Raw genomic sequence first — 24,932 nt, 5'->3', positions numbered from 1 at the left:
GGCGTGGGGTTATATGAAAGTGGCTGTCGTCAATCTCGGGAGAGTGTGGGATCGTATCAACATATATCGTGCATGGATCTATTGCTTCATGGTGGGGTGTGGTATTCAAGAAAATGAGACGCGGCCTGGAGCGACAGAGACGCGTCACGCGTAAATGGGCATTTTAGAGGTACGTACCGCCTATACTTTGTCCTTCCACTGGACGACCCCCACATTCTCACCAGTGCTGTGTGGTTGACACAAAGAACATCGACACCAACAACAAACAATACAGACTGCCAACGCTCGCATAATGGTCAAATGGAATAGCTACTGTACAAGCACTCGGATAAACACCCGAATAAACGAGAAGCCAGCATAATAATTCGATTAAATAGCTCTCATTACACCTCGACGACTATCAGAAGAGGATGGCCGTTTTGGTTAGTCCAGTGTCTTGTTAATACCCTACCTCCCTGAATCTATTGCTTATGCTAAACGAATGGATCGTATCACATGTAACGAGAAACACGATTAGTCGATGTACCTAGCTATGCCAAAGGGTCATCATGGAAACATTATGTATTAATACCCGATCTTCTGATCGTTTAAGCAACGTGAACCATTTCCCTATGTCCGAACGTTCGTTCCAGCAAAGTGTCGCAACCAGGCTCGACACGACACTCGAATACAATCAATTGGTCCTGCTCTGCGCAACATATCCTTTTCCGTGTAAGCCCAACAATTCTCATCATCTCATTGAACCCTGCTCAGGCCGGAGACGGGTGCGAGGCCTGCTCTATCGACCGGATGTCCTTCAAGAATCGCGGGAATTTGTTAAACAGCTCCAGGTAGACTGTAAGGAGGCCGTTCTTGGTGCCCTTCAAGTATGCATACTTTGCAATGAGTTTTAGCGTCAGTGAGCAGTCAGGCTTATGAGGAGCACCCTCGATTGTGGAATACGCCATCTCGATATGCTTGAGATTAATAGATTCCCGTTCGATCTCCTTCTCACCGAGGCGGTAGTTGCGGTATGCATCCTTGTGGCATTGTTTCCATCCTGCCATCTCTGCGAGTAGCATGAGTTTCAAGAGAACGACTTGAATGTACTCGTGATTCTCTTCAGTTGCCGTTGTGAGAAGAGCTTCCTTAGGCTCTCCTGTCTCGGTTTTGATGCTTTGCTGTTCAAGACTCTCAGAAGGGCATTTTGTGTCCATCGTGGGGCTCGTGCTGGTCGCTGTAATCGAGGATCTGAGCATGTCTGCAAGGCGAATCTCCTCGGCCGAGAACTTGCGGTATGGATCACGGAATACAATGTTGTTGAAGCTATCCTGCTCAAAACCATTGAAGTTTACTTTCATTACCAAAGGTTGGAGAGCACCAGAGCTCTGAAGTTGAGCAGGCAATGGTACTTCATTCAGGTTACCATCATCCAGTGAAAGTTTGGTGTGTGGCCAAGGTCGCTGGGCTCGAGGAAGCTCGATACCGTACAGCCATTGCACGAAGAGACTGAACGCTTCAGGGTCGACTGCCTCCAACCGGAACTCTTGAAGAGCGGCATCCGAAAAGTCGTTCTGGGAAGACCCGCATCTCTGGAGTAGCAGGTCGAAGTCGATGGATTTCTCGTCGAGAAAATGGCTGAGAAGGATGAACTGACGGTGCTCTGGACCAACGTAGATGCTCAACGATGACCTGTCGTTGCTGTTACGAGATGTGAGCATGAGATGGCTAGGAGTGATTTGTTTTGGCAGAGGAACTTGGACTTACGACCCAGCAGACATGTCCACAACACCTCGAATGGGTCCGGAGGGTTGGCTGGCCATGTTGACGAGAGAATCGTGAGAGGTGAAGAACAGCCGTGGTGATGTCCTGCGGATAGAAGTGAAGCTTTACACAAGAGACTTGTTCGTTGAGAGGGCAGTACCGGCCTCGTGCGGCTTGTAGGTCGAGGTTTTACGCATAAACAGGCCTTGCTTTGCTGTGGCCGAATATTGGGTAGTGGTGCTGCCTTGTGCCTCAGTAACTCGTGTTGTCAAAAACTGGTGCCTGAAAAATTTGAACCAACATGGAAGGAACAAGTGTACCTGGGGGAAAAGAGTTCATCGCGGGTCCTCCTACTCTATCTGCATGTACACCAATAACCCCAGGTACATGTACTTTGGAATGATTTCTAGCCAGCCGCTTCGTTTCATGGAGACCAGATGCCCGGGACTTACACAATCGTCACTTCCTGATTACCTTTTGAGATCCCTATATCTTAAGTTCCTCTGCTTTTAGTTGCACAGAGGGATTGTGTGTAAATGCCATTTCGCGAGTTCATCATTTGGTCATTTGCCGTTGAAACCTCCGGCATCAGATTATGGTTATCATATAAGGCCCACAAACTAATAGTACCATGAGAACTTCACATAGTCAGTTAATGTATCCCCCCAAAAGTCATATGGACAGTGGTGGTGGTGGAATTGAGTGCATCCCCTTGATGATAGAAACGCTGCCTTTGGTGTAATGCTGTCCGTAAACAATCCACAATTTGTCCAGTCAAGTGTTAGATTTAGTAGGATAAACGTTACACCAATAACATGACATAGACTCTCATCTATATGATGCGTCATAATATGGTGGAAGCATCGTTTTCGCCTTCTAGGGGATACCGTACAAGTTGGTGATGATATTGTGGATGGAGTTTAATCCTGTTGGGTCATCAACAAGACACCAGACTGACCACCCAAGCAGCTTTGGATTTTTAATTGGCGTGATAATGGTCACAACGTCGAGTTGGTATCCTTATATGTTGCCTATTCAAGCGTTCATGTGTCTGATTATTCCATCTAAGTAGTATTATACGAGTGTTGGTAGTTTGTAGAGCTGCGTCTTTGTCAATGGCATTTCGGGTCCATCTGCAGCGGTTACCCACAACTAACACCGAAGCGCCGTAGAATTATGGCTGTTGGTCCCTGCAGGCGGACGACCTCAACTTTCTCAGACCACCCCCATCTCATACCCTTTTTCTACAGCATCACCAACAATGGCAGCACGCACGCCTATTCCTGCCATCTCTCTCATCAAGGGCAAACGAAATGCCCCTTCGTCGCTGCACATTCGGTGCCACGTCAAGCCTGGAGCCGACAAAGTGCGCGAGGGCGTCCTGGCCGTGTCGGACGATGCCGTGGAATTGTGCGTCGCGGCGGCCCCACGCAACGGCGAGTCCAACAAAGCCGTCGTGCAAGTCTTGAGCGATGTAAGTTGACCAATTCTTGTTTGAAGCTGTAGCACCTAAAACCTTCGTTTCTGATTCTCTCATTCTTACTCAATGCGCTATATGTGACATACCTTGTTTTGGGTACAAATTGACTTACAATACCCAGGCTCTGAAGGTTCCCAAGATGGATCTCCGCATCGTCCAGGGCTTGAAGTCGAGAGACAAGACCATCGAGCTCTCTTCTCAGTCGCTCCAGACGACCGATGAGGCCAAACTGCAGGAGGCCATCTCTACCATCTGGAAGCGTCTCAAGGAGGAGACCGATTAAGATTCCTTTGATGCTGGTCACTGATCGGGGCGACTTCGCGTGTCGTTCGGCGCCAAGCAGACATACATACCACTCGCTCACGGCGCAGCACGTACTACCCCTGGTTTTTGCTCCGCCACTTCCTACATCGGTTCCAACAACAAATTCGTGTCGTGGGGGTAACCACAAACATGCTATAAATCCAATCCCACTCTCACATTCTCAATTCTTCTGATTATTCTTCATCGCCACGTTCTATGCCAGAGACAGGCCACACCAGCAGCCGTCTACCATGGAAGACCGCCAATCCGAGAAGAAAGATGGAGGGCTTGGGTCGGCGGAAGATGGGTCTCGGTACCCCGATTCGACGAAGCCTTCCGTCTCTAATCCGTACACCAATTCCTGCCGCTTGTTAGAATTTGTGTTCTCCTGCTGCTACTATCCACGCTTCTTTCTCTTCATAGGCCTCTTGGCATGGGCTCAGAATCTTTCCTTACTTAGAAAGCCTAACTCTCATCTCTGGATGGGGATGGAGACTATGTTATGCGACTTTCTCTGTCTGGTCTATTACGGCTGTCATATCACCATTACCACCATCGTTATCAGCGTATAGGAGGAATGGAGACTGCTATCAAAACCATATATAACGATTCGGCCTCCGCCTGTCGTGGTCGGCTCTCTCGTGCTACACGCCACACATCGCAGGGCGGTGGCAGATCTAGAGAAACGGATTGGCATCATGTGCTGCAAAATACCCGTCTTCGCCCTCACCTTGTTCGGGCTCTGGAACTGCCTGCGGGCGCCGAGCCACTATTGGAACGATCTGTTGCTGAATGTCAAATTGATTACGGCGCCCAGCACCTCGAGACTGGTGGTCCCAATGCCGCTGGCTCTGTTTTGCTACGACGCGTACGGCCTGCTGTGGACCTGCGTGGCCACGCCGGTCATGATTTGGACTGTAGTCATGAATTTCGCCTTCTGTTTTTCATGGGTTTACGTCGCGGAGCCTGGTCGGGAAGCGTCAGCTGAGGGTTTGACGCAGCGGACCAGCAGGCTGCGGCGGTGGCGGTGGCCGAGGATATGGGCGCGAATGGCGGTCTTTACTCTGATACGGATGGACTCATCGGAGGACCCTATCAATGTTGTGGCACGGGTTTACTACAAGGACCTGAAGATTATGGAAGCAGGGGGTTCCGCTTGAGCCACTGAGGTGTGGTTCGCGTCACTGGCAGGAATGACTCTACTTCCATGTGTTGTTGAGGATACGTAATTTCAGGGTGCCGAAAAGACGCTTAGGTACTGGCGATTAAACGGGCAACTCTGCCGAACCCCACGATTCGTGGTTGATATATCCCGCGATCAGAATTATATACAAAAAAATGACATATCTTTCGCTTGCTCATGAATCAAATGTCTGCCCTCCTTCTCAAGGGTTGTAGTCGGTGACCTGGACATTGCGAATCTGGAACGTCGTCCCGGCGCTAGGGCCAGGACTGCCTGACGAGCCCTCCATCTGTAGGTCAATGATCTGGGGGAAATGTTAGCTGTCGAGGAAACAGCAGAGTATGTAGAACCATTTAGGGGACTCACCAGGTAGAATGCGCTGTTGACGTAGTTCTTGCCATACTGCGTGGTGATCTCGCCACCGTCCATGAAGAACTTGACCCAGACGTCCGTCGCGGAGGCCGTTCGGATCTGGGCACGGATGGTGTGCCACTTGAAGAGAGAAGACGTCAGCAAATCGTATCCAAATTGTAGTCGTCGACGATGATGATTGTACTCACGTTCTCCGGGCTGGGGTAGGTGACGTCGTGCGCCGCGACCTGGCTGCTCGTGTTGAACGTGTTGAACGAGATCTTGCCCGTGCCCTTCCACTCGGCGACGTCGATCTCCGGCGGCCAGCCCTTGACGGCGGTGAGCCAGAAGGCGGGCCACGTGCCTTTCGCCACGGGCGCCTTGAAGTCGGCTTCGAGGTCGTAGCCGCCCCCGGCTTGACGGTCAGCTGCTGCTTCGCGAAGACGGTGCCGGACAGGTAGTGCACGGGGTACTGCTGCCCGCCGTTGGTGGCGGGGGCTCGCCGCTCGCGGGCGAGGCGGTCAGGGTCAGGATGTTGTTGGACGTCGAGACTTTGGACGGGTTCATGCGGGCGCCGCCGTTGTGGTCGGTGCCCCAGGGGTAGTTGTGGCTCCAGTGCGTGTCGAAGGCGCCGAACGAGTCTTTCGGGATTACCGTCTTGCCGGCTGCGCGGCTGGAGAATTGGACGCCGGCGGCGCCGGGGCCGTCGACGCGGGGGTAGGCGGTGGCGATGCCGGCAAGGGGCAGGGCCGAGGCGAAGAGCGGGAGGCCGCGCATGATGCTGTTGCGGATGGCAAACACCTGTGGGAAGGATGGGGAAGAGGACGAGAGAACGAGAGTTATGACAGTCAAGTCAAACGAAGCGAAAGATCAGGAGCAAGCCCTTGAGGGAAGGAGATCGAGACACGGAGGAATGATCATGGCTGCATTATATAGAATAGATTGATCTCTGCATGTAGCAGTCGGCTAATTGGGGACATTGCACTACACTACCATACCACCAACAAGCGTCCCAATGGAAACGGGTATGTTTCAACGTGTGGGTGGTGGGAAATTGTTAGGGGCCCCATGGATGGCATGCTGGCATGGCATGGTGTGCAGCAGACACCAAAATGCACGATGCGACTCTGGGCCAGGGGTGATGCCAACTGCCGCATGCTGTTCGGTTGTTTGAGGTGGTTTCTCTTTCTCCAGTCTAGCGGCTGATGATGGGTCGAGGGAATGGAGGGTCCGGGGGCCTGTTCCCACCCATTGACAGGAACAACAACATCCCTCTCCAAGGCGGGCGCATCACAATCCACTGTTGTCAATCTACTTGCCTAAAGCGGACGCATATACCGGATCTGCACAGGGTGGTTTGCTTATTCTCGTCTTTGATTCGCGGATTTATCGAGACGAAGGACAGGGAAAGAAGGCAGGCAGGTCAATGCCAGCAGCTTGAACGTCATCAAGCTGTTTATTTGGCGGGGTGTCGGCCAGGGGTCAGTGCTGCCTGTCAATGCAAACGCTCAACATGCGACAGGGTGACAAACCTTGCTTACTACTCGATCTCAAAGGTTGAAAGATCTTATTGCTCTCACCCTGCCTTATCATGTGATGATTGTCCACGGCCTTGTTATCCCTACAGGGTGGTTAATTTTAAGTAGGCGTTTCGGGGGCCGGCCTAGACCCGGCCGGCTTGCTGTAGCGGCCCCGGCCAGAACCCGGCCATCAGCTCCCTCTAAATTCCCGGGGGCCCCCTTCGGCACTTAAGTACAATACCGAAGGTAGGACCGACCGTAATACTCGACATCTGCCGGTTCGTTCTGTGCGAGCTGTAACGGTCTCTCATATTCAGACACATTTTCACCTAGCCTGCACATTGATTTCGATCTTTCAATTTGATACTTTCCATGCCTAATTTTGACTAACAAAATTGCCAGTGACTTTCAATGTGTGGTGGTGAGCAGGAGGAAACATAGACCGTCACCACCGCCAAAGCTACTGAATCAAAGATGGCATCTGCGAACTCCTGGTGAATCCACGGGCCACTGACACTGTCATTGGTGCTGTCATGTTATTCCTAAAGGAATACTTACCCCAACCATGCTGCTCAAAGCAATATCTCCTCCGGGTTCTCCCGATCAGTATTGATTAATGTGGACAATCCATTACATCAGGCTGGCTTTTATTTAAAGACAGATGTGAGAATTACTCACACCTATGTATACATGCAATCATAAGTGAAGAGGAAAATGCAGAGGAAAACGAATTATCCAACCAAGGGATCTATGTTGCCTATCTAGGATAAATAATGATCTTTCTTTGAGGGAATCTCGCAGTCCACGTGAGGAATTATACAAAACTAATAACGACATGGGCTCGCAAGGGTTATCAAATAAACATTGTACCTATAATCACTAGCAGATACTCTCATCGGTGGAAGAGATGCGTATTGAATGTGAGTTTTAGGTATGGCAGTAGATATTCCACAGGTAGCCAGGTTGTTGGCCTTCCTCACAGCTCTGACTGTCTGGGTCATTGTAAACATATATCCAAGTCCCCACGAAAAACGCAAGCTAGCAGTGTTAATTTTTTGGTTTGTTTTGTTTTGCTGCTCTTGCTAATTCCTATTGTTGAACACATTCTGTTATCATTTGCTTTTGTTCGTGGTCGTTAGCACGGAACCGAAAGGATCGTCAACAAAACAACAACACATTTCCCACGATACCAAACCAGACGCTTACACCCAAAAGGCTAGCCAACCCTTGTACAGTTAACCTGTGAACTGTACCTGTCTACCAACATTCAGATTCCCTGATTCCGCGACATCTCGGCGAAAACAACTCAACGACAACCTACGCATCTATAACTGTTTCCCTCCTCCTTATCCTCACAATGTCGTCTACCGAGTCCACTCCCACCAAGCCGGAGCCCAAGGCCACTGATGCTAGCGATGAAGAGCCTGACGCCTACGACGACGACAACATCATCGAGGTCAGAAGCGACGCCTACCGGACCCAAGTCCTCTACATCCGGTCGAGTTACGAGCAGAGCGTCTCGGCCTTCAAGCTGCCCATCCCGATCTTCGAGCTCCTGAATCCAATGACCCGGAAGCCCCTCGAAGTGTCGGCCATCGTCTTCAACGCCCAACGAGACAAGGTCCTCCTCCTGCAACGACTCCACGTGCCCAACTCGTGGGAGGTGCCCAGCTGCAGCATCTTCGAGGGGGAGAAGTCCGCGCTCCACGCTGTCGTCCGCATGGTACACCTGTGCTCGTAAGTCTATCTCACCGTTCTATTTTATTTATTTCATTGTAGAAAAACTACGAACCCCCAAGCCCATGACATGATATTGGACAACCTCTTTATGTATAATAAATAGTAAGGGTCGCAGGCTGACATGACGCTAACGTATATTGATTTTATAGGGGCCAAGTCGTCCGAAACATCGTCCGCTGCGCCGGCTTCTACGAGTACGAATCCGTCCCGTCCTGGCCACCGGCACGGCGCTACTGCTTCGTCGTCGAGGTGGATCACCCGGAGGAAGAAGAGGTCCCGCTGTGGCTGCAGATCTACCAGTCCTATGCCTGGCTCACCCCGAGGACGTGGACGACGAGAAGTACGGCAGTGACAGAGAGGCCCTCCATTTCCACGCGCCTGAGCTGCGGTGGATTCTCCAGAAGGCTTTCCGCGTTGCGAGAGGAGAGCAGCAACAGGGACAACAGCACGAGCATGAGCAAGAGCAAGAGCACGAGTACGAGCAAGAAGGATAACACCAACAGGAACAAGAGGAGATGGACCTCGATGAAGAAGAAGGAGAGATGTCTACTGACAGTGTTTGAGCTGTGATGGTTCTTACGATAGGGGATATCCCCTATTGTTTTGCACGCTCTTTGTGCGAGGAAGAAATGAAGGGAAAAGGGTTACGAGAATGATTATGTAGCTTTTCTGGACTTGGATCCTAGTTTAGGTGGCCGATACCTCCCTCGGCTTTGCTCCTATTATACTTGCATAATACAGCCTTCATCAGATATATATCGGGTACTATTTTCTGGTGACATGCTTTCTTTGCATCCGCCAGACCTAAGTGGCCGCCATCATTGCATCATCCGCTTCCATCTCACCTTACTAAGTATCGCATGCCCCTGCTTTTCCCCATCCCACTACCTACGCAGGCAAGTCGTACTCGCCCCCGTACTGCGTCAACCACCAGCGGTAGGTCCCGCACTGCGTGTCGACCGCAGCGCAGTCCGAGTCGACGCCGCTCTTGCCCTGCGCCTTGACGCAGGGGCCCAGCAGCGTCGTCGTCATGGTGTCGGCGATGTGGGCCGCGTTCTCCGAGAAGGAGCCCGAGGTGGAGCAGACTTTCACCAGGCAGCTGCCCTCCCACCAGTTGTAGCACAGACCGGTCTGGACGGTCACGTTGCCCGGGTAGCTGTGGAGGTTGCCGATGGCGGCGGCGCAGTCGTCGTCTTTGGCCGCGGTGGGCTGTCGTTTGAGTTAGCTTTTTTCCAGTTTTCACGTCGTTGGACAAATGGGAAGGGAGAGGAGAAAGTGCCGTTTCATGTACTCACCGTGAGGCATTGGCCCTCGGGGTCGGTCCCGTTTGATTGGGAGCCAGAAGACGCGCTGCTGATCTTCATCGCCTGGGCCGGGAAGAAGCGATGGGTGTCGTCCACCGTGAGGAGGCCCAGAGGGCCGGAGCCAGTGGCCGTTCGCCCGGCCACGCGCGATGGGCTGGGTACAGCTGAAGCGACTGGAGCGAGAATGCCAGCAACGGCAGCCAACATGGTCGTGGGCTTCATTTTGTGATATGATCGATTAATAGTATGAATTCAAGTGTATACAATAATATATGTGGTGATAGGCTACCCTCCCGTTTTAGGGTAAATATGTGATAAAAGTTGATATATCGAAGTCTATGTTGATAGAAGGCTGGGGGAAATGAAGTAAGAGGTCGGTCATTAGCAAGCGGCTGTTGATGGAAATTTGTAGGCCCACCTTTGGCAGATATATCTGTCTGTCTGACTCAACTCGGTCGTCGATCACAGTCGTCCCTTGACAGTGTCTCACCAAGGTGAAAAGTCAGAATGACCGCCATGACTGTCGTAGCTTCATATTTGTACACGGACCTTCGTGTAACCCTCTTGTCGCTCCACGACAATAATACTAGCATGGCAGGCATCGGATGGTACAACGTTGCGTGGGGATGCCTGACACTTAGACGAGAGAGACCCCTTTTGCTCCTTGTCAACACGCAGGATACAATTTCTCTATTGACAATCTCGATAACTCAAGTAAGCACTAACTGGTGGGTTCCCTTGCAAGTGCAGGCACTACTTCAACTGCCACGATGGGGCCGCTGCAGCATCCGTATAGAAATTGCGCCAAGCACTTCCTGCTTACTAGCCCGTTCACCAACCGCCACCTACTTCCTTAAAATAAACAGTCCCCTAATATGTATCAACACCATTATGGGTCGATTGATCATGATCTCGTACAGAAAGTACTCAACCAATCAAGCTCTTGCGCGCCATGCTTCCCGCCTTGCAGCCGTGTTCGTCGCCGCAAATGCCGCAGCCCATGGAGTAGGCGCTCGCGAACAGGGCGGACTCGAGCGTCGGCTCGGCCTTGTGGTTGCTGTAGTAGCAGATGCGGCGGTGGATGTCGTAGTCGACGCTGTCGCAGTGCATCAGCTTGCCGCAGTTGTTCATGCAGTCCATCATGGTCGGCTGGTTGTCGCGGTGGATGATCTTGGTGCCGTGGCGCTTGCCGCACGTGAGCTGGAAGATCTGTGTGTTGTTTCGCCGTATGTTAGTTTCTGCTGATTCAATAATACACGCATGGAGATGAGTGGGAAGGAGAGAGGTTGAGTATTCAAGAGAACTTACCTCGCCGGTCTCCGTCTTGAAGGGCTGGCCGTGGCCAAACGGACACTCGGTCGAGCACTTGACCGTCAGCTGCGAGATGACGGGCTCGATGGCGGGCGGATCGACGATGAAGGCGTAGGTGTGCTGGTCCGGGACGCCGCAGGCCGAGGGGGCGAAGCCGCCCTTCTTGTTCAGGACGCACGTGCCGACCGGCTCGCCGTAGGGGCGCGCCGTGTACTGCACGCTGTGGCAGTCGTCCGTCGCCGAGCAGTTGCCCATGCACCGGCGGAAGTCCTCGACGACGACGGTCTTGATGTGGTCGCCCCCGCCGTGCGAGCAGCACTGCACCATGAAGGTCGGGCCGCCGCGGCTCTGGTAGAGTTTTCCGTCGTCTAGTTTCGAGAATGGTCAGTCATTGTCTCCCCTTTTTTTCTTTTTCTTTTCCAACAGGCAACTGGGTCGGAGTCGATCTGTGTACTTACGGTCAGGGCAGATGGGAGCAATCTCGAATGTCAGGTCTTCGAATCGGGTCGGTTCTACGGCCCGGGTGGCTGGGCAGCCGGGGTTGTCTTTCAGAATCTCCGTCTCGTCGGGGAAGGTGCCAGGACACTGTCCCGGGGGCGATGAACCACCGTGGGCGGGGTAACGGATTCCGGAGTTGCCCATATTCGGGAAGCCTCCCTGGTTGCCTCCCTGGTTGCCTCCTGGTTGCCTCCCTGGTTGCCTCCCTGGTTGCCTCCCTGGTTGCCTCCGGATTGTGCCGGAGGACTCCAGTTCCCGGAGTTCCCAGATGGGTTGTTGTTGAAGCTGCCGCCGTTCATCGGAGGTGCACTGCCATCCACAGGGGGCATGCCACCCATCATGGGTGGAATACCACCGTTACCACCCGCAGAGGGCATACCACCCATCATGGGAGGGATTCCACCGTTCATAGGAGGAGCACCGCCGTTCGTGGGAGGGTTACTACCATCCATAGGGGGCATGCCACCCATCATAGGAGGGATACCGCCATTCGTGGGAGGGTTGCTACCATCTGCAGGGGGTGTACCGCCCATCATGGGAGGAATACCACCGTTGCCGCCCGCAGAGGGCATACCGCCCATCATGGGTGGAATACCACCACTACCATCCGTCGGGGGCATGCCACCCATCATGGGAGGGATACCGCCAGCCCCGGGTGAACCTGTTCCTGGCATCTGGTTCTGCTGACCACCCCCGCCGCCGATTGGGTTATTACCAGCGGAGCCGGCAGGGTCGGCTGGGATAAAGGGTTGTCTTTGAAGAAGCCGTTGCCAGTCACCTGGGCGGCGGCTGGCATGGGGTTTTGCGCGGCAACGTACGGATTCTGGGCAAACTGCCCAGTGACCGCTTGGGCCGCCGTGAGAGCGAGGGCAAGGCCTACTCGCATAGTTGAGCGTGCCATGTTGAAATACAGATTAAGTACGAAGATAGGGGTAATAGTTGATGGTACGTTGGTAGATGATGGACACGGAAGAAGAAGTCCTCGTTGCTGGATGGAATACGTGAGAAATTATAGTCGTGCCATCACCACCTACTTGTCACGAAACAGTATATGCCTGCATTTTGACGAGATGCACCGCTCGCCGGACAACACTGGGGCAGGTTTAAGCTTTTGCATACAAATTATTGAATTATTAGGTCTTGTGCAACCTTCGGATTTACCAACACCTTGAAACCTTCTTTGGTCAAGCTCGATTGCCTATTCGCCAATGAAGTCACCGTAACTCTATACACCACGTCAGCAAGTGTGGAGTCAGTATCAGCCTTATGAGGCCCTAGGTCACTGTAAATGCATCTAAGAACCCAGAGGACTAACCTAGAACTCCTATTGGCAAAGCAATGCATCAAAAGAACGTGGAATACGGGGAGCGGGGAGCGGGGAAGCGGGTAGAAAGGTTAAAAAGGGGTGAAGAAGCTCAAACCTAACTCACCCCTATTCGCGGGTCGCTTCGTGCCGTGTCCGCTGCGGCGAACTCTGGGGATTAGATTCAACGCAGACGCCTGACCGACACGGCTTAAAGCATCTATTGTATCGCTGCCGGGAATCCGGGTTTTGTTGCGTCATGCATGCTGTCAGTATTTTTAGTTCTGCATATCACCTTAATCCATGCAGTAACGGGATGCTCAAACTTTCTGTTGGGTTTTTTTTGCACTCGACGGGCTTCTTTTCTAGGATTTCTCTTGCTTTCTATGCAGGTACGGTTATCTGTGTACAACCTGAGAGGCAATTTCCGTCTATCACCCAGAGCTGCTCCTACGGCCCCTGCTTGTTGAAGAAGAGACTACTATTGCCAATGAATGGTATTTGCATGAACCGATAGTTGCACACATATATAAGGTCGCACCTTTGCCGTTCGCTAGACTTCAAGAACCTCTACATCGATCACAGACGACTCGACTACCCACCACTTAGAACCCTTCTTCTCCATCCACCTCCCCCGTATCAAACAACAAGATGCACGCCTACACTTTCGCATCGGTTCTCGCCGTCCTTGGAGGCGCCAGCGCTCAATGGATCCCCCTCAACATTCCCATTCCCAGGCCTCCGGCTCCCGCGGCCCCCAGGCCTGCTCCAGCCCCGGCCCCTGCGCCAGCGGTCGTACGTAAGTACTTACTTGTTTAGTATTACCCGTCCACCTCTCTCATTCTCTCTGTCCTCCGCTTTCCATTGGTCCCCTGAAATTCATCCCATCATGAACCCGCAGGGCATGTGGGAGGGACACTTTGATGACAATCGATAACACCTTCTTTGTTATTTACAGGAACCGTGACGGCGACTGTCACCGCGCCGGCCAAACCGGCCGTAACTGTCACCGCGCCGGCCAAACCGGCCGTAACTGTTACAGCGCCGGCCCCGCCGCCCGTGACCGTCACAGTGGCGGGCGTTCCCGTGACTGTCACCGCGCCGGCCCCAGCACCCGTGACCTTTACAGTGGCGGCCACTCCCGCAACCGTCACTGGAACAGTGACCGTCACTACGCCGGGCGTTGTGCCCACCATCGCCATGGCCGCTTCCACCGCCTGCGCGGCCATGGGCCAGCCCACACCCTACTTTGACGTCAACGGGACTCCCGTTTTCTGCGGCCCGCGCATCTGGGGAGGCGGCTACATCGCCCCCGGAATCAACCTTTGCCCTTAGATGGGGTGATGTGGGCTCTCGACAGAGAGAGCGCCTCGACCCTGGTGGAAGACGGTTGGGGACTGGGAAGCTTACGGGGAGTAATTATATGTATGCAGGGGAACTGTTTACCTTGTCAGTGGTAACTAGTAGCTACAGATATTTGTGTGTGGAAGGGCACTAGGTAGTGAATAAGCAAGGTTCCCCCTCTGCCTGATGATGATTCTACTTGGCCAATTAAGAACCATATTGAACGTAGTCCATTCATAAATTGAAGCGATAGACCACCAAGCCAGCCCTCGTCTTACTTTGACAAGACAGAGAGAAGATACTTCAGCCTTATGGGACCGAACCCCTTTTCATGTTTACTCAGCGCACGGGAACACATCATATCAAGAAAGCAGCTCTATGAATCCATATCTTTCATTTGTACAAATGTGATGATGATGTCATATGAGTATCTAAACGCCCGGAGGTGGAACACTAGGCTCGTATTGCTTCACGGTAATATTAGTAGGGTAAGTACAGTGAGATTCATCCAGTATCTACCAAACAGTAATATCACCTACATTGGCCACCTCTCTACCCAGCCCCAGGAAAGACCCAAGACCAAGCATTCATCCCAATCTTGACCCCCGACTCGATCGGCAGCCCCTGATGGAGCGTCTGCTCGTACCCCGTCCCGTCCTCGCGGAGATTCTCCCAGTAAATCGCATTGCCCGGAATCGGCTTAAACACGACCCCCTCCGTCTCCTCGGCCCCGTCGCACTCGATGAACTCGCACCAAGCCCGGTCCCGCGGCCGCGGCAGCAGCGGGAAGTGCGTCCCGCCGCCCGTGCAGTTGGCGCCGAGGTAGACGTTGAGCGTCGAGGCGCGGTCCGGCTGGCCCGCCTGCGCGAAGTAGTCGTAGTGCAGCGTGAAGAAGCCGCCGGCCCGGTACCGCTGCGCGCTCAGGGCCTCGAGCTGCTTCGTCTGGCCCCGCGGCACGGACTGGCCCCACGGCTGGATGTTACGGATGCGCTGCTCGATGCAGCGGACCGTCTCGGAGCGCGGCGGCATCGAGGTCTCGGACCGGCGGGATTCTTGGTCCTGCGTGACTTTGCCTGCGTATTCGACGTAGGCGGGGCCGAAACCGGGCTCGCTACGGCAGCGGCTGTCAGAAGAGACGACTCAGCTGTAGGGGAGGAGGGGTCTTTGACATACCTGGTTTCAATAATGTGCGCCGCCTCGGACGGTTTGACGAAGGAGGGGATGTACATGACGAGCGGTTCCTGGTGCAGAACGTGGCCCTGCAAGGGTAGTCTTCGCATTGCAGGTCCGAGTCGATATCGACGAACTCGATCGAATCCGCTGGGTTTCTTGGCGGCTCGGCTACCTCCTCTTCCTTATTGCTGGCCACAGTGTAGTAGTCCTTGTCTGGGCGTGCTTCGTGGACTCGGCTGGCAAACCCACCAAAAGTCGCCCCTTCCTGGCCGGGCGACAGGATCTTCAGGAGATCTTGGTCGATGGACAGACCGACGATGTCCCATTTGCCCAGCTGATCAGCATTCTGCTCTACCGTGGCGAAGGCGGGCAGGATTGCTTGCGTCATTGCTACGGCCGTTCGTAATGAGAGTGCAAAGCCAAGGTGCTAAACAGATGCGAGAATGAGAAAGCCGCCAGGATATGAAAGCAATTGTAGCGCAGTTATGGCATAAAAATTAGTAGAATACTGCGGGAGATTGATGGTGGTTGTGTTCGTCTATTTTGGGGATGGCTGATGTGCCCAACTCAAGGTTGCCGGCCCCTTTGAGTCTTTGCTCCTGCAGTATGCGAGATGGAACCTTGATTTTCCGGTGCAGTCTCACACGGGTAGGATGGAGGATTTCGGCACACTGAATTCAAGACAAAAAGCAACTCAAATTGAGAAATAGTCCTACAATTGGCCAAAATAAGCAAAAGAGTAGGCACACGAAAAGGATGTGAAAAACAAAACCTACCCCGTCACCCTGTACCCCAGTATTAGCCGTGATCTTCTTTAAGAGAGACACTCGCTTCCTTCTCTTAGCAATAGTGCGAGCGGCGATGCGTCATACCCGGCGCCACTGGCTATAAACGGCCCCAAGAATGACATTGCTTTCTCCCCGCACCCGTCCGGTCCTCTTGCAAGTCAGCAATAATTACCCTTAGTTGACCTCTGGGGTAAGTAAGTATGTATCACTGCGGGAATCATCACAAGACGGTACGCTACGAATACAATTCTCGCACATGGGATTCGCAAAAGCGATACATAATGAGCAACAAAGATCAGGTTGAGCTACCCAGAACAGGCAGCCTTCTGTGGCAGGAGTAACAAAGCAAAGGCCAACAGATGCAAGCAGTCATAATCGTATCAACGTAGTGAAGCATTCGTAATTAGAGAAAGACAGGGCTACGTCATTGTATTGACTTGAGAACTCAATGCTTTGTTGTGAAAAGAAAAGCGTCGAAACTTCCCTCATCTCTCAGATGTGCTGTTTGTGTAGCTATCCTTGATCCTCTTAAGAACTCGCGTTGCTTCAGTAACCATCCCCCTGAGCTACTTGCAGAGAAGCGGACGATTAGATGCTCTTCCAACCTCCACTTCTACTCCCCGTTTCCAACGAGGTATGCGTTGGAGATCACCTTGAAACTGCGACCGTCCTTCACGTTCTTGTACACAAGACCCTCCCGCGGCTTTCCATAGACTCCCCACCCCCTCAGCTCGTTGCAGGAGATCCGCGTTGCTCGCGGCGATGTCGTGCAGTCGGCAATAGCTGTTCACAGGCACATGCCTGAGCTCCAGCTTCTCGGCCATCTCTTCCGTCTCGACCGGGCCCAAGGCCTCCTGCGCATCGATGTCGAATATGCGGTAGACGTAAAAGTCGTGCTTGCCCTCGGGAAAGCCTTCGCGGTTCTGGCAGATGGTGGAGCCGCACAGCTCGCCCTGGATGGCGAGGCTCTTGCCGAGCGCGGCGAGCTTCTCCGGGAGCTCGTAGTAGATGGCGGCGCCCCAGAAGAGGCAGCCGGGTTTGTCGGTGAGGTCGCGCTTGCGGGTGCAGACGCCGATGCGGCCCTCGGGCATGTCAGCGCGGCCCTCTAGAGGGGGCAGGGTGGCGTAGAGGGGGGAGTCGCGGCAGATGAAGTAAACGGTTTCGGCGCATCCGTTCATCTTGACTGTCTCTTGGTAGACCGCATCCTTGTACTTGGCGGTGAACAGGTTGGGGCAGTTCTGGACTCGCTTGATGTCCGTCTTGGGGAAGAATGAGGGGCACGGGCCGAACGAGTTCTCCGATGGCTGAATTCTGGCGGCGGCGGCAGGCTCCATCTTGAAGACGTTCAGTTTGTCTTCGAAGTTCATTCCCATGACCTTCTGCATGGCCTCCTCGTGAGTGTTGTTCTCGCGGAGCTCGGCAATGACGCTGGTGATCTCGGGGAAGCGGTCGAGGGGCATGATAAATCCTTGGGAAAGGACGCCATCATGCTTAATGGACTTGACATGGAAACCAAATCTGCCGTCACGCGTGGCGAGTTTGCCATTGTAAGTGTTGAGCTGGCCGAGTGAAGCGAAACGGTCTTCGGCGGCGGGGAGGAATGAGTCAATCTCGAAGTAGACAACGTGATCACCGACCTCGGCGGTGCCCTTCTTCATCACGCACTTCCAGCCATCGACATCGGCCAGGAGCAAGCTGGCACTCGAAACCAGCGGCTCCAAGTGCGAGACTTGTCGAACGCTGACAAGCTTGCGTGTCATGGTGGATTGTGTATGGGCCGTTGGGCAAGTTGTTTGGGGAGGAAAGGATGGCAGGCAAATTTGTTTACGCAGGTAGGAGAAAAACAAAGGAATGCCCGGGATGATGGGGATGATGCGGAGGAACTCGAAGGTGGTGGGAGGCTGATAAAAGTGTGCCTTCAGATTACAAGACTGGGAAGGAGCAATCAATGACCCACGTACGCAGAAGAGGTCAATACCTAAGGCAAGGGCTGAAAAGTCCGGGTGAGCCACCTCATCGCCCTGACGATAATCTGAAGCGGTGGGGTCGAACTCGGCGAAGGGAACAGCCTTTTGCCATGGTTGTTGACTGTATTCACAGAAATTAGATTCAAGATGAAAGGAATGAGAATTTGATGTGTTGCCTTGGCTAATACCACTAGATAAATGCCACCTGGATCCCGATTGACAGTAGAGAGCTTCATGTTCGAAAAGGGGCACGCCAGTCTTACTTCCAAATACTTAACCTTATGCTCACAATGGGCCAGTTCTCACCTTCTACGTTTCCATTAATGGCACCCGAGCCTTTACAAACGGCTAGGTTGTGATGAGGGCACCGGTGGGCTCTCATTCGTGAATTTCTTCTGTTAATTCCGGACCAGTGACAGCATATACTCCCTTGTAAACGTGTGATCTACACAGAAAATATTTCTGTGTATCCTTTGTGTACGAGGCCAACTGTGACAAGGCGATGGACTGCCTGTGTACTAAAGTTTCTGATACGTGCACAGCTCTCTGGCTGAAGTATTCGGCTCAGAAGCTTGAGATATACAATATCAAGCACCAGTGATCATGCATATATTACATTATACGAAGGAAAATTGAGCTTTCAAAGAAAAATTTGCCCTTCCAGGGCCACCCAGGGCACTCAGCCGTTGTTTATGTGCCATGAAAGCCAATAACAGCCGCAACAGTGACGGTTCCTGTTCTTCACTCCCTTCTCTCCTTTTAATCCGATTCGATACCGAAGGGACACTTATCATTACTCATATGGCAGAGGTAGTAGGTTGCTCAGATCATGTAGCCTAGAAGATTCACAGAGTATAACTCCAAACACTATAAAATATCTATGAAAGAAGCATGCCAACAGACATGGCGTACCTAATATGTACGCACGCTAGGACTATTGGCCACTGCCATCTTTCTCAGTATAGGGGTTTGAGTGGCTTGCGATTGCGCTGATTACTGCCTGTAGACGTCCACATGTGTATCATCAGGGAGAAAGTGGACATTGCCATTGGCAGGTTGCCAAGGAGGTAGAATCGGTATTGCTGGAGGATCCGCATGTCAGTCCTAGATCTGCTGGTGGGGGTTTTCTTGTCAGCCACGAGTATTGACAATCCTGCCAGTCTGCCAAGCTCAGAAGCCCATCGAGCTCACTCACTAACTGGATTTGATGAGTCATGTCCCTCTGATGGTCATTTAAACTATCTTCACGGACAACTGCATTGCCTCCAAATACATCATGCAGTGGGATTAAAGTTGCCGGGTTAGACAGGGCATCGGTAAGTTGGCAACTTGGCAATCTTGAAATCTTGTACCTGACAGGGTAACCCACCCCACGTTGAACTAAAGCAACCTAACACAGTGCCTCCAAGCCACAATTCTCCTGCATCCCCACTGTCTCCAACCATACCTTTGAACGTCTGAAACACAGTGTGCAAGCCCACCACCCCGGACCCAATTGACCCTGCTATGTCGTCATCCACCCCATCCCAGTTCAATTCAGGTCCGAGACACAGCTAGGTTAGCTGAAGGAGAGCTCCGGCGCCAAACCCCAACCTACATCCGAAAAACAACGTCAACGACCAGCCATCACCATTGACGATACCCTCTCCGATTAGCTTCCATCTTACCTTACACCCTCACACACCCCCGAAGCATCACCCTCACCACCAACCAAACCCCACCCGCAACCATCATGGCCTTCCACGCCCTCCGCCCCCTAACCACCACCGCCGCCCGCGCCTCCGTGCCCGCCTTCACCGCGAGCCGCAGCTTCCACGCCTCGCGGCGCGCCCTGGTCAAAGTGGGCGACACCCTGCCCAACCTCGAGTGCCTGTGCGAGGCCTCGCCCGGCAACAAGGTGAACCTGCTCGACGAGTTCAAGAGCACCAAGGGCCTCGTCATCGGCGTCCCCGCCGCCTTCTCGGGCGCCTGCAGCCAGCAGCACGTCCCCGGCTACATCAAGCACCCCAAAACTAAGGAGATCCTCGGCATGGGCGGCAAGGTTGTCGTCGTCAGCGTCAACGACGCCTTCGTGTGAGTACCCTCTACCCCTTCCCTTCCCTTCTTCTTACCCTTTACATGTATATATATCAGAAGGGAAAGATTGGCTGACATGACCAAAATAGCATGAACGCGTGGCACGAGCAGATGGACCCCGTCAAGGATTCTGGCGTAAGTTGATAATGGTGCAGGTGTTCTTCACTGCACGCCATCCATCTCTTTAACCCCACCATTGCTAATCCATTCCTGCCCACTTCTCTAGATACGATTCCTGGGCGACCCTACTGGTGAGTTCACCCGCACTCTGGACCTGGGCTTCGACGCCCCCGCCATCTTTGGCGGCATGCGTGGCAAGCGATACGCCTTGGTCATTGAGGATGGCAAGGTCAAGGAGGCCCACGTCGAGCCTGATAACACCGGGACCAATGGTAAGATATCACCATCGCCATCATTCCCTCATACGTGGAGAATGGCTTTGCTAATAATGAGTTCTAGTTTCTCTGGCGGAGAAGGTTCTGGGCTGATGATTGAGCCAGCCAAGGCCACAAAGGTCAAGTTCATAGGTTACAGCATAGCGTATGATGATAAAAAAACGAAGTGTGCAAATGAGATTTCTATCATAAAGCCATCGCCAGCTGGCAAAGCAGCATGCTACCAGTCAAGTGTGAAAATGCGCTCATAGTACAGGAAGCGAATGATAGCTACAACGCCCAGGACGCCCCCTAATTCTCCGTAACCTCGCTAAACCCATGTGCCAGCCTTTCATGCTCCTTTGAGTGAATTCGCACACCCAAAACATGTAGGAGACGTCAATGCCTGAAGGAAATCTATGATGGCCCGCTGCCAATGTAGGCTCCCCCGGCCCAGGAGCCTTGCCCGCTACAGAGATACTTAATTCGAGAAGCCCCCTTTCGAGGCATTTCTAACAGTGTGTTATAGTCTGCATGGGCTTTACTGTCGTCCACCTTGCCCGTTTTTCAGATCAACGTTGAAAGTCCATCGGCCTGAGGGGCATGGAAAGTTAGTGGACATTCAGAGAATATATTGCGCGCACGGGTTTGGAACTCATCAGCGCACTGGCACTGGCTACAACTGTTGATAGCAACCCCAATGGAGGCATGGCAAGCAACAGAAGATAGAGGAAACCATACAGGAGGAACCCATCAAATTTCTATCAAAGCACGGCCGAGGGGGGAGTTGGGGCATGACTGAATGAACACCGAATCGCCTGGAGCACTTGACTCCGAGCTCACAGTTTGAATGACATACCGTTGGCGAGGTTTTCTGCTGTGTCTTGCAACAGAATCAATCGGCGCTTGTTGCAGTAGGAGGTCTTGTCCATAATATCAACCTTCAACTTGGAGTCGGCCAGTTCCGCAATGGGCTTCTCGAACATCTCGGACAGGTTCTCCACAGCGAGCTCGAGATCTTTCTGGTTGTCCTCGAAGATCTCTGTCAGGTTGTTCCGAGCGAGGTAGAAAGCAAAGGCGTACGTCCACTTGAGAGTCTGACGACACGTCTGCAGCGCTTGGGATGCCGAGTTAAGGTATTGGACTTCGATCCAAGACATGCCCGAGGCGGACTGGAGCTGGACCATCTTCTTCTCCGTCTTGGTATACATGTCCTTGTCCAAGCGTGCCGACTGCTCGTGGTTGGCGTACCGGTTGTAGTAATGCAGATATCGCTCGAGGGACACGCGAGACTTGGCCTGAGCATCGCGAGCGTCCGTACCGCTCTTCTCTTCGAATCGGTTGCAGTTGTACCAGCTGGTTCCGTGTTCTGACCACAGGCCCATGCACATCCAACAGAACTCGTGCTTGCACTTGCGGCAAGTCATGTGGTTGCACCCGCCGTTCTTCTCTATAGTCGAGTTGCACTTAGGACACTCTTTCGTGTTGGCGGAGATCCAATTAGCCGTCTCGCTATCGTCTGCACACTTCTTGAGCCAGCGCTTTACCAACTCGCAGGGGGCAGGCTGGTGATCGCTGAGGATGCATCCGAAACAGAATCGGTATCCACACGCGCATGCTACGGTCGGCACGACTTTGTCCAGCTCCTTCTTCTTGATACCGCATTCGACCGCGTTTTCGCAATCGGGGGCGGGGCACCACTTTAACGTGTCCTTGTCCTCCACATAAGTCCTGTTGAGCAACTCTTGGTACCTACCCGAGAGTTCCGGCGTGACGAGTAGATCAAGGGATCGAGCATCAATAATACGCGAACAACCCTCAGCAGGACACTGGATCCTGGCGGCCTCGCCCTCTTCCCGAATCTTCTGGGTCAGGTAGTGGCGGTAGCAGTTCACGCAGTACCTGTGTCCACATTTCATGGCAAAGCTCTGCAGTCCTTCGTCGTCGTCGCAGCAGATATCGCACATGAACCCGTCTATCGTTTCGAGTTTCGGGGGTTTGCGACACTGGTCACTATGCCAGCTGCTTCGACTACCTTGTCCGAGTTGTCCATAAAGTCCTCGATCAGGCGCTCCTTATTCCAGCGGAAGTGTCGTAGCAGGATGGCGGCATCCTCCTTGGACATCTCCAGAATCATGTTGACCTCGTTCATCATCTCCTCCTGTTGCTTCTGAATGTCGCCCGGACTATAGACTTTGTAGCCCACATCGTAGGCAACTGGTGTCTTCTGCTTCTGCAGTCCCAGATCCGGTTCGTCATCGGGATCCTCGTCGAAAGCGTCATCGAATTCTGTAAACCGAAGTCATTAGTCATCGCAGCAACAGGTAATGCAATGGATATGGTACGACAGCTGCTTTGGAAGACGCGGGAAGCAGTTGGCCAGGCCCGCCTTGTTGGGCACCCAACCCATGGCAGGTCGGCCGGCGGCGGGCAGCGACGGGGAAATGGGGATGGGACGGAGCAGGGCGGACACAAATAACAACACAAAAGGGGAAAACCGATTAAGAAAATGGTACTTACCATCGCCGTTTGATATGTCATCGTTTTCGCTGTCGTCGAGCATGATATCGTCATCACTACTGACAGTGGACAGGAAGTCTTCGTCGGAATCCATGCCGGTGACGGGAGTGGGTGGTGCAGGGTCTGGATTCTGGCGCTGGAGTGCAGCGGTTCGTCGTTTGTTGCAGGTGTCTGGCGCCGACGAGGAAGACGAGTCTGTTATCTTGGCCTCCGCCGCCTTCCGCTTCCTCGTGATGGGAGGAATCTTGTCGGCGGTACAGGGTGGTGCCTCACAGGAAGATGCCCGTCAGCGAGCGACGAGCAAATACCGTGAAGACAGCCGGCGGGATTGAAGGGTCGAGTTTGTTGTTTGGGGAGGATGGGCTTGGGTGGGTTTGAGTTTGGAGAGGAGGACAAATTTTGCGAGAGAGAAGCCGAAACTCGAGGGATTATGCGAGTCACAGGATCTGTAACGCAACAGAAGGCGGAAAGGGAGCGTGTGATGGAGGATGGATGATGAGATAGATAGGATGCGTTGGATGCGTCACCGGAGATGGCGGTGGTTACCTGTGCTGGGGACGGGGACTTGGGCCTGGAACTGGAACGATAGTGCTGATAGGCAACCAGGCGCTAGGTTACGGCTGGGTGGCTACCGCCTACAGCGGCTTAGGTGCAGGGTGGGCTTTGGCTTTGGCTTTGGCTAGGGGGACTCAGGCTGTCAGGGAGGGGCAACTGTCAGCACCAGAACTTGTACACTAGCCCGCCAGAACCCAACGCGGCACAGGCTACGGAAAGGTTCGGTTAGGTAATCATGCAGGTGACGGTTTTTTTAAGGTTACCTAAACAGCACGTATCCGATATTTTTCTAATTGTGCATCTGAGTGCTGAGTGAGCAATCAGGGCAGATCGGGTTTGATCCCTTGTTTTGACCTGGGGTGGGCTCGATTAGTAAAGCAGGCAGGCAGCAGGTAAGCAGGCAGCAGGTGATGGCCGCTTATACCCAGCCGGTAGTTGGTGGGGGTGAAATGACGCCGGCAGAATGGAGCAGGACGCTACATATCACGGTTAGGCAGTAGCAGGCAGTAGCAGGCAGTGGCAGGCAGTGGCAGGGGCGACGGGGCCCTTCTGTGAAGCATCTGCAGTAACCCGAACGGATCTATCTGCCTGCCAGCAAACCACTTAAGCTGGCTTAGGTAAGACTGGTTTGCTTGTGTTCCATGGTCACGAGACGAGTTCTTCCTTCCTTAAAGTGGTGCAAATCTCGAGGTACCTAAAGATGCGAGGTGGATCGATAAGTGGGTGGTCCCCGATACGCCGAGGTTGGGCTGAGGGAAGGAGGGGGTCGAGTGCGCCTGCAAGCAAGCTTGTTGTTCAACTGTGATTGTCCAAGTATGAGATGAACTGTTGGTGTTGAAGACACCCCTCGAATAAGATCCACAAATTCGAGTCAGCATGCGGTATCGTTATGTTTGATCGTTCCGTTGCAGCGCTTCGTTGGTGACAAATTTGAAGATCCGAACGAAGTCAGGCCACCCGACTCCAACCAAATTGAATCGGGATTCGGTTGTCGCCGGTCGGGTGATGGTAAATATCTGGTACGTACATGTAGCGCATGTACTGCAATCTATCGAGAGTCCGTGCCCCCAGCCCATCAGAGATCAATTATGAATGTGTCGATCGCTCTGTGACCGCGGCTGGGACTGTGACCCAAACCTTGTGACACGAAAAGCCACAAACAACTATGTTGCCCAAACCCAATGTGGCTTATATGAAAGTAAGACCCGCCACCTTTTTCGAGTATATACGTATTATATCCGTAGTTTATTCATCATAGAACGCAAATCCAGTTTGTATGCATGGTCACCTGTCTGTGACGTTTGTTTGCAACCTCCTGTAGAAGTAGAACAGCGCATATCCAGTGGTACGTCTCGGCCCATGTTCGAATTGAGAACCAGTTGGCTTCAGGAGTATTCCA

The 24,932-nt window shown here is 53.0% G+C and overlaps 14 protein-coding genes across 14 annotated transcripts; 6 read left to right on the top strand and 8 right to left on the bottom strand.

Moving 5' to 3' along the window:
• Positions 1-749: 749 nt before the first annotated feature.
• On the bottom strand, positions 750-1,700 carry PG997_003450 (nuclear protein 96-domain-containing protein; the record flags this gene model as incomplete). The annotated part of the gene is made up of 1 exon (XM_066807765.1): positions 750-1,700. One exon carries the CDS (start codon positions 1,698-1,700, stop codon positions 750-752), a length of 951 nt encoding a protein of 316 aa, XP_066671383.1.
• Positions 1,701-3,004: 1,304 nt separating this feature from the next.
• PG997_003449 (uncharacterized protein) lies at positions 3,005-3,506 on the top strand (the record flags this gene model as incomplete). Its single annotated transcript, XM_066807764.1, has 2 exons — positions 3,005-3,217; positions 3,345-3,506. The coding sequence occupies 2 exons, from the start codon at positions 3,005-3,007 to the stop codon at positions 3,504-3,506; spliced, it is 375 nt and encodes a 124-aa protein (XP_066671382.1).
• A 718-nt stretch (positions 3,507-4,224) lies between these two features.
• Positions 4,225-4,686, top strand: PG997_003448 (uncharacterized protein; the record flags this gene model as incomplete). The annotated part of the gene is made up of 1 exon (XM_066807763.1): positions 4,225-4,686. One exon carries the CDS (start codon positions 4,225-4,227, stop codon positions 4,684-4,686), a length of 462 nt encoding a protein of 153 aa, XP_066671381.1.
• A 225-nt stretch (positions 4,687-4,911) lies between these two features.
• PG997_003447 (concanavalin A-like lectin/glucanase domain-containing protein) lies at positions 4,912-5,837 on the bottom strand (the record flags this gene model as incomplete). Its single annotated transcript, XM_066807762.1, has 4 exons — positions 4,912-5,013; positions 5,076-5,201; positions 5,270-5,475; positions 5,534-5,837. The coding sequence occupies 4 exons, from the start codon at positions 5,835-5,837 to the stop codon at positions 4,912-4,914; spliced, it is 738 nt and encodes a 245-aa protein (XP_066671380.1).
• Positions 5,838-7,937: 2,100 nt separating this feature from the next.
• PG997_003446 (uncharacterized protein) lies at positions 7,938-8,890 on the top strand (the record flags this gene model as incomplete). Its single annotated transcript, XM_066807761.1, has 2 exons — positions 7,938-8,317; positions 8,470-8,890. The coding sequence occupies 2 exons, from the start codon at positions 7,938-7,940 to the stop codon at positions 8,888-8,890; spliced, it is 801 nt and encodes a 266-aa protein (XP_066671379.1).
• A 318-nt stretch (positions 8,891-9,208) lies between these two features.
• Positions 9,209-9,846, bottom strand: PG997_003445 (uncharacterized protein; the record flags this gene model as incomplete). The annotated part of the gene is made up of 2 exons (XM_066807760.1): positions 9,209-9,529; positions 9,616-9,846. The coding sequence occupies 2 exons, from the start codon at positions 9,844-9,846 to the stop codon at positions 9,209-9,211; spliced, it is 552 nt and encodes a 183-aa protein (XP_066671378.1).
• A 705-nt stretch (positions 9,847-10,551) lies between these two features.
• PG997_003444 (uncharacterized protein) lies at positions 10,552-11,577 on the bottom strand (the record flags this gene model as incomplete). The annotated part of the gene is made up of 3 exons (XM_066807759.1): positions 10,552-10,833; positions 10,933-11,303; positions 11,394-11,577. 3 exons carry the CDS (start codon positions 11,575-11,577, stop codon positions 10,552-10,554), a joined length of 837 nt encoding a protein of 278 aa, XP_066671377.1.
• Positions 11,578-11,772: 195 nt separating this feature from the next.
• On the top strand, positions 11,773-12,120 carry PG997_003443 (uncharacterized protein; the record flags this gene model as incomplete). The annotated part of the gene is made up of 1 exon (XM_066807758.1): positions 11,773-12,120. The coding sequence occupies one exon, from the start codon at positions 11,773-11,775 to the stop codon at positions 12,118-12,120; it is 348 nt and encodes a 115-aa protein (XP_066671376.1).
• A 1,267-nt stretch (positions 12,121-13,387) lies between these two features.
• Positions 13,388-14,071, top strand: PG997_003442 (uncharacterized protein; the record flags this gene model as incomplete). The annotated part of the gene is made up of 2 exons (XM_066807757.1): positions 13,388-13,535; positions 13,695-14,071. The coding sequence occupies 2 exons, from the start codon at positions 13,388-13,390 to the stop codon at positions 14,069-14,071; spliced, it is 525 nt and encodes a 174-aa protein (XP_066671375.1).
• Positions 14,072-14,632: 561 nt separating this feature from the next.
• Positions 14,633-15,641, bottom strand: PG997_003441 (uncharacterized protein; the record flags this gene model as incomplete). Its single annotated transcript, XM_066807756.1, has 3 exons — positions 14,633-15,191; positions 15,254-15,339; positions 15,426-15,641. The coding sequence occupies 3 exons, from the start codon at positions 15,639-15,641 to the stop codon at positions 14,633-14,635; spliced, it is 861 nt and encodes a 286-aa protein (XP_066671374.1).
• Positions 15,642-16,607: 966 nt separating this feature from the next.
• Positions 16,608-17,801, bottom strand: PG997_003440 (DRB0094 family RNA ligase; the record flags this gene model as incomplete). Its single annotated transcript, XM_066807755.1, has 1 exon — positions 16,608-17,801. One exon carries the CDS (start codon positions 17,799-17,801, stop codon positions 16,608-16,610), a length of 1,194 nt encoding a protein of 397 aa, XP_066671373.1.
• A 1,939-nt stretch (positions 17,802-19,740) lies between these two features.
• Positions 19,741-20,572, top strand: PG997_003439 (uncharacterized protein; the record flags this gene model as incomplete). Its single annotated transcript, XM_066807754.1, has 4 exons — positions 19,741-20,081; positions 20,174-20,219; positions 20,311-20,476; positions 20,544-20,572. The coding sequence occupies 4 exons, from the start codon at positions 19,741-19,743 to the stop codon at positions 20,570-20,572; spliced, it is 582 nt and encodes a 193-aa protein (XP_066671372.1).
• A 725-nt stretch (positions 20,573-21,297) lies between these two features.
• On the bottom strand, positions 21,298-22,425 carry PG997_003438 (IBR domain-containing protein; the record flags this gene model as incomplete). Its single annotated transcript, XM_066807753.1, has 1 exon — positions 21,298-22,425. One exon carries the CDS (start codon positions 22,423-22,425, stop codon positions 21,298-21,300), a length of 1,128 nt encoding a protein of 375 aa, XP_066671371.1.
• Positions 22,426-22,433: 8 nt separating this feature from the next.
• Positions 22,434-23,072, bottom strand: PG997_003437 (RING-5; the record flags this gene model as incomplete). Its single annotated transcript, XM_066807752.1, has 2 exons — positions 22,434-22,747; positions 22,979-23,072. 2 exons carry the CDS (start codon positions 23,070-23,072, stop codon positions 22,434-22,436), a joined length of 408 nt encoding a protein of 135 aa, XP_066671370.1.
• Positions 23,073-24,932: the final 1,860 nt, after the last annotated feature.

Source organism: Apiospora hydei (assembly GCF_038363865.1).
Source record: "Apiospora hydei strain CBS 114990 chromosome Unknown utg000004l_segment0_segment0, whole genome shotgun sequence".
Taxonomy (NCBI): Eukaryota; Fungi; Ascomycota; class Sordariomycetes; order Amphisphaeriales; family Apiosporaceae; genus Apiospora; species Apiospora hydei.
The sequence above is the reverse complement of the archived record's forward strand: the minus strand, read 5'-3'. Positions and strand labels throughout refer to the sequence as shown.